Source organism: Apaloderma vittatum, unplaced genomic scaffold (genome assembly GCF_000703405.1).
Source record: "Apaloderma vittatum isolate BGI_N311 unplaced genomic scaffold, ASM70340v1 scaffold32553, whole genome shotgun sequence".
Classification (NCBI taxonomy): Eukaryota; Metazoa; Chordata; class Aves; order Trogoniformes; family Trogonidae; genus Apaloderma; species Apaloderma vittatum.
The window spans coordinates 42,510-49,472 of record NW_009709347.1 but is presented as its reverse complement, the minus strand read 5'-3'; the positions used below and the strand labels follow the sequence as shown (position 1 = coordinate 49,472).

Here is a 6,963-nt window from a genome sequence, read left to right as displayed (position 1 = left end):
CCCAGCTCCTCGCCTACTACTTCACGGAGCTGAAGGAGGATCAGGTCAAAAAGGTAAATTAAAATCCTCCCCGCTTCCCACACCCCGGCACAGGGTTGTGCTATTTTTATTTTGATTTTTTGATTTTTTTTTTCCCCCCCACCCCATTGGTTTGGTTGCTTTGTCCCCATAGCGACCCTGCTATGGGAGGAAAAAATAGGAGGCGGGGGGGTGCGGTGCGAATAAACCCATTTTTAAGGCTGGAGTCTGCTGGGTGTGGGTGATGCCCGCCAGGCAGTCCATGGAAACAGAGCTCGGCAGGAGTTGGGGGGCTTTGGTGATGAGGAGGAATATGATGATGGCCTTTCAGGCTTTCTTGGAGAGGGGACTTGGACTTTTTCCCCAGGATACCCACGGACACCTGTCACTCCTGGGTAGTTTTTGGCTTCTGTGTCGCTACAGGTTCTGAATTCACAGAGAAGTAGTTGTCAGTTGTGCTTAAAGAGAAGAAATATTTCCGTGGGCTCCTGTTCCTTTGGCGTTAGGCGACTGCTGCTGTAGGGTTGGTCTAATCCTGGTGTTTAGCACTGCCACAAGGAGCACAGGATAAATAAAAACATGGCAGTTAAGTCCTGCCGAGCATATTGCAGAGCTGTAGGGAGCGGAGAGCCTGGGGCTCGGGATGCGGGGACACACATTGGGGAAATAATTGCAAATGTCACTGGGCCCATCACAGAGCTGGGCTGACGTCAGGAAGCAGAGGTTTCCCCTCTGCCACCTCCACCTCGTCCTCGTCACACGGCTGAACGCCTGCTGAAGGCATCCCTAAAATATTTTGGGGAAGCCTCAGCAGCAGCGTTAGAAGGGCTGATTTGTGGTGTCTCCAGGCTTGTCTCAGCAGGAGGAGCGCACCTCCTCCCTTCGGGTTTCTCACTGTGCCTGGGGAGAAAGACCTCAGCCCTCACGTATGGATGACCCATGCCGCCCTGCTCAAGATGTGCTCACCCGGGGCCCACTTCTCCGTTGGATAAAACCCGAGACAGCACCTCAGATTTTCCACGCCTCCTTCTGTGGTTTAGGTCTCTTGCTTTTCCATCTAGCAGTTCTCGCGAGGAGCTGGAGGCTTCACGCAGCCTTGCGGCTTTCTGCACCTTCTGGCCTCCCTACGTATGTGGCTCTCCCTCCCTTTCCCCCAGCCCCCTCATTTTCCTTTCCGCAGAGGATTTATAATGCTGCTGCTGGCGCCGGCCGGGCATGCCTGGGAAAGGCCTTCTCTGTCTCGCTGTGCCTGTTATATTTAGAAACCCAAGATAAGCATAAGGGTTCGCGCTGGCCGAGGAGCAGCAGAAAGGCTGTGTGGGGAAAGCACGGTGGGGGAAAAAACCTCTAGCGTTCCTGGGGGTTATTTATTGCAGGCTGGGTTGGTACCATGAGGCGGCTATTGTTTGGCGGCACGGGAGCTGTAAAGCATTCTTATGGGTCAGTCTGGTTTTGTCTGAAAAAGAAAAAAAGAAATGTAATTTAAAAAAAAAAGAAAGGCATAGGCTGTTGGTTTTGGAGGATGTAAGGCATCTTTTCCTGTTTATATCCTTTTGGAAGGGGCATTGAGCCACCTTGCTTTTGGCTGTCCCGTAGAGAAGGTTTCTGCAGAGGTTGTGCCCCGGAGCCCTGATTCCCTGCGGAGCAAAAGGCCTTTTTTGCTCCATCTCAGCCCACTGCTTGCGAGGTTTGCACTCCACATCAGCTTGCTGGAATACGTGCCTGCATGGCTTCGGTTGAGGTCCCTCCCTCTCCTCTCTGCTTCCGGAAGAGCAGCGCTTTCTGTTGGTACGTGCTTGTGGCTGGGGGCTGCCGACTGAGGCGTTGCCCTTGCTCACCCCTGCGCCCCTCAGGGCTCCTCTACCTCGCTGCTCCACAGCGTTTGGGTGATACAGGTGGCGGGTCACCTTGAAGATACTGCTTGGGGTCATAGGATGGGTGTGGAAGGGTTAAAATCACCAGCAAAGTGAATTTGGGAATGAATTTGTTACCAGTTCTCCACTGAGCATCCTTCTTCCCTTGAGATCCTGTTTCCTTCTCAGCTCAGCACTGCCTTTGGACGGGGGGACCCCTGCCGAGGGGCACAGATGGGGCCGGTGATTTCAGGGATACCTTATTTTATTTTATTTTTCCTCAAATTTGCAGTTTCAGGAACATTTTTCAAGACGAGTGGTGGCAAGCAGGAGGAATAGACAGGGCAGATGTGTGGTGTTGAAGGCGTGGGTTGTTTGCTGCTGTGGCCCTGCAGGCCCTTCAAAGGGGGCATCTTCTGACGAAACCGTGTGTGTGGGCACTTGCACGTGACCCTGCCATGCAGAAGCAAGCCGGTAACGTGTGATGCCCTGTACCATGTAAATATGTATGTGGTTTTGCTCCAAGAAGGATGAATTACGCAGGTGGTTTTGAAAACGTGTTCCCTGAACATTTTTGATCCTCCAGGGGTAGCAGCAGGAGCTCAGCATCCTTGTGGTGACAGAGGAGTTTGAACAACCAGGACCTAGGCCCCGATTTCTCTAAAAGCCCAACTCCCATCCCTGGGGATATGGATGTCAGGGAGCATCCCCAGCATTTGTGCCACTGGCCTGTGCGCAGGAGAACTTGAGTAAAACTGCTTTTTGAGTATCTTTGGTTTTCAGCAGGCTTATACCTGTAGTAGCTGGCCCCAACAAAGGGAGCCTCTAGGTGTTGCCTGCTTTCTGTCTGTCAGGGGAACAATACCTTTTTGTCAGATTACCTGAGGAGAGAAGAAAAAACAATCCCAACTTGCAGTCCAAGAGTGACTTTTCAGTGTCATTTAACCATGAAAAGACCGTGATGGAACGAGGTGAAAATGTAGCAACTGGCATCAAAAAAAAGCGCCCTGTCAGCGGCCTTTATACCTTGCTAGTGCAAAGGCTTTATAGGAAACAATCTGATAAATCGTAAGCAAGCACAGTTGCAGGATGTCTAAACTACTTGTTTTAACATGCCTTGGCTCCTCATGAATCTTCCTGGTGCTGTAGTGAGTACCGAGTATGATTAGCTCTGCAGAAAAATGTTTACAGCAAAGGCTTGTGTCAGTAAAATAGGTGCTAATGATTTCTGAAATTGTTATGGGAGTACTCTCTTCTTGGATACCATCTACTGTTGTCAGTGTCCCGGGGAATGAGGCATGCATTTAAGGAATGGCCCTTAGTACTGCCTGTTTCATTATGCACTTAGAATTATTCACAGTTTCCTGCGGAGGCTGCTGTGATGGCCAGGCTTTCAGAAACTTCTTTTCCCCAAGTATAAAAAGTGTCTTTCCTATACGATCAAGAAAAATTACATGCATATGGTTCAGATTATAAAATTCTATTTTTAAGTAATTGCTCACAGATTCCGTCTGGCTGTTTTGTGTTGTGTGTGGGTTTTTTTTAAGAAAAAGAAGAAAAAGGAGAAGGGGAAAAAAAAAAGCGCATTTTTGCTCTTGGAGGGTTCCCATAGCGGCACTCTGTGAAGATGCCCTTCCTGAGGGGGTGACTCTGAGATGGCAGCTAAATAAAGGAGCGTTTTCTGCACCTTGTCCAAACAACTGCCTGCCTGAAATCGCTCCTGCTCTCCGCCGTGCCCTGGGCACTGCTGGCACTCGTCTCCCCGAAGCTCTCAGCCACCGGAGCCTCAGCGGGGCTATGGGTCCGACTGGGTGCTGCCGGCAGCTGTTTCCCTTTGGATAAGGCCGAGATTTGTTTTCTGATCGGCTTTTGTTGCAGGCAGAGCAGGGAGTTATTAAACCTCCATCTGGTAATCCAGCCTCCTTCCCAGTTATTTCTGGCAATTTGCTGAGGGTTTTCCCTCAGAGGGCTGCTGTCCCTGCGAGGAGAGCAGCGCTTTTTACCTTTCATTTGTGCTGCCAGAATGACTGGGGAAAAAAACCTCCCCAAAATAACCACCAACTCCTAGTTTTGGAAACTGTAACACAGGAGGGATTCAGTTTCAAGCAGAGGTTTAGTCCCCGTGTCCTCCGCCTCCCTGCCCGGTGAGTCTCAGCGCCGAAGGTGGCCTCGACGCGACGCGATGCGATGTGAGGGATGCTCCCCGCGCAGGAGGGTCCAGCCCGATTATGTAAGGGCGCTGACGGCGCTCATTGGTTTTTCACAGGAATAAAAAGAGCCCTCCCTTTCTCCCTCTCTCCCGCTTTCCCTCGCTGCTGAGGGCAGCATAGGGGCAGAGGTGGGGGGAACAGAACGGGCTTGTCTGGTCCTGACTGTGCAAACACCAAAACCTGCGTTCACAACAGAGCATTTGGTGTGGTAGGGGGAATCTTTCAGCCCTGTTTTCGGGAGGAAGGTGCAGCGACGTGCCTTTGCACAGGGGTGTTTTAAGTGCACCGTGGAGCCTGACTGTGTGAATGATGTGTTAGTGCAGCTTTCACTGGGAAGTTTGGGGGATCAGGCCTCTGAGCAACAGCATGGGCTGCTGAAAGCTCAGCCTTAATAAGAGGGTTTCCCCCCTCCTCCCTTGAAAGGGAATAACCTCATGCTCTGACATCAGGGTTTGACACACTCTGCTGAAAAAAAACCTACAGTAGGGTTTGCCATGGAGGAGAGACCTTCCTGCTCAGCCTGACAGCAGCCTCTGCATGCATCCCCTGCGGAGAGGATGATTCCATCTGGATTTTTGTTCTTGGTGTGAAATGACACCAGCAGCTGGCTGTGGTTGTTGCTGCAAGGGGGCTGCCAGCCCATCGGGGCTGGCACTCAGCTGGGGAGTGAGGATGCTGCCTTGGGGTCTTGCGTTTGACCTCTGATGCGGAGAACCGGGGCTCACCTCTTCTGCTTCTTCATGAAGCAAACTCATGGTCTCATTTTGCATGGTTGTGCTGCAACTTCCCCTGGCATCTCATCTGCGTGATGACTGTTTTGCTGTTCCTCTGCAAGCAGTGGCACCGAAAGCTTCACAGCTTGTGCAGCCTCTGGCTGTGGCCCTTGCGGCTCAGGCTTGCCTGGTCCCCAGCCCCATGGCCCGGAATGAGGCTGGGGAGCTGCGCCTGGTAGTGCCGTCCTCGCCTTCCTCCTGCGTCTATCGAAATGCTTGGTCATGGTGGGAGGGCGTCTGGCTCTGGGAGATAGACTATCTTTGGTGCAGAACTCGACTACATGCAGCAGAAGTACTTTTCTGCAGGAGCAATTAAATTGGTGCTGGTTTTACAGTCAGTTTAGGGTTTAATTATGTTTTGATTGTCTTAATGCCCATTCACAAAGGAAAGTATTCCGGTCTCAAAGTCCCTGGTATATAGAGCACTTGGAGGGATACGTTTTGCCTGGGGTGTTTTATTGTGACCTTGGTCCTGTAAGATTTAATGCCAGCTGCAAGGTGAGGTGAGTTGCTCTCAAGGCTTCCAGAGCAGCAATGGAGACATGCAGGCGGCCTGGGGTTTAAAATGAGGTGACTTTTCCAGTTTGGCTGAGGACAGAAAACATGGGTAGGGTTTTATTTTCTCGGTCCTGCTAGGCTGCGAGCAAAAGTGATGGCAAAGGCGTGGCATTGGTCTGAGCTGTTTGCAGAACCACATTTCCAAGGCAGCTAATGAAACAAGGCGAGAATAGTCTGGCAGCGGAGGTAAAAGGGGTGGGACCTGTACATTAAGCAAGAACCCCCAAGGCCAACTTATGTTTTTGAGGCAGCAAAGCATCTCTCTTCCTGCTGCTGAAGATGGGTGTAGTATTATGGGAAGCTGTATTGTTGGAAAACTGGAACCGCCTCCTTTTTCCAGGGAGGTAAAGAAAGTTCCTGTCTAGGGAAGCCACAAGGGAGAAGTCAACAACTTTTAATTTGATGTTTTGTCTTGAGGAGGAAGACGCTACCTGCCCACAGCCAAGTTCTGCCTCTCCTGACCCTCTGGCTGCACTAGCTTTGAGGTGGGACCGGGAAAATGGTCTACTACACAGCAATTCTTTCTCAACCTGGGATGTAGCCCCAAAACTGCTGGGGCGAGTCCTTTGCAATGAAAGGCTCTAAAACCAAGGCACCTCTGTGGGCTCTAGCAACACCCACATCGTCCTGGCTGGGACAAGATGCCCAAAGAGAGACTTTTATCTTCAGCCTGTGGACAGCCAGGAGAGCTGAGAAGTGGGGCGAGGGCAGGCAATAGTGGGGTGATGCTGTGGGCAAACAGATTTGTGTGAAAAGAGGAGGCGGAGTGGTGTGGGACTATGTCGTGGCTTGGGAAGGCAGTAGGGTGGGCTTCAGCTCACACAGGTCCTAGCATGACCTTGATGCTTCCTTGATTGTGAGTCAAAAGACAAGGCACGAAGCATGTGGCTGTGTTGTCTACTTGGCCAGAGCCCCGGGGCCAAGCTGGCGCTCTGCACTATTCTTGCGATTAAAGAGAGGTATAGACCCGCTCGGGTGCCTCAGGGCAGACTTCCACTCTGTGATTGTGTTCATCTTTTTCCCCAGATTGATAAATACCTTTACGCCATGCGGCTCTCTGACGAAACGCTGATAGACATTATGGCTCGCTTCAGGAGGGAGATGAAGAACGGCCTCTCCAGAGATTTTAACCCGACGGCTGCAGTGAAGATGCTTCCTACATTTGTGAGGTCCATTCCTGATGGTTCAGGTAAGGAGCTGTATTAAACATGGTGTGCTTCGTGGGAAACCTGTTAGAAGTACACCAGTGCATTACCAAGAACAAGATGAATTTACTTTCTGGCAAGCCCAGATAGCATTTTCAAGACAGCCTCCCTTCTGTGTGTAGGTCTGTTCCCACAGACGCTGGAGGATTTTGTGATTCCTGCATCCAACCCATCTGCAGTCAGTCCACTAGCAGCTAATGCATTTATGCTGTGATTTGTCTGCCAGCAATCGATACTTCACACAGGAAGGTTTTTGGTTTGTTTTTTTCTGTGCTCATTGTACCTGATAAAAGCAACACAAAGAGCTATCAGAAATCCCGAAAAATGTTGTGTTTGTCTTTGAGAC

General features: G+C 50.9%; 1 protein-coding gene across 1 annotated transcript in view; it reads left to right on the top strand.

The window, feature by feature from the left end:
* Window positions 1-6: 6 nt before the first annotated feature.
* HK1 (hexokinase 1) overlaps window positions 7-6,963 on the top strand; it is a 33,591-nt gene continuing 26,634 nt past the window's right edge. Inside the window, exons 1-2 of the mRNA XM_009866889.1 lie at window positions 7-53; window positions 6,439-6,601. Coding sequence (XP_009865191.1) covers window positions 6,460-6,601 — 142 coding nt within the window. The 5' untranslated portion in view covers window positions 7-53; window positions 6,439-6,459. The remainder of the gene's footprint in view (window positions 54-6,438; window positions 6,602-6,963) is intronic.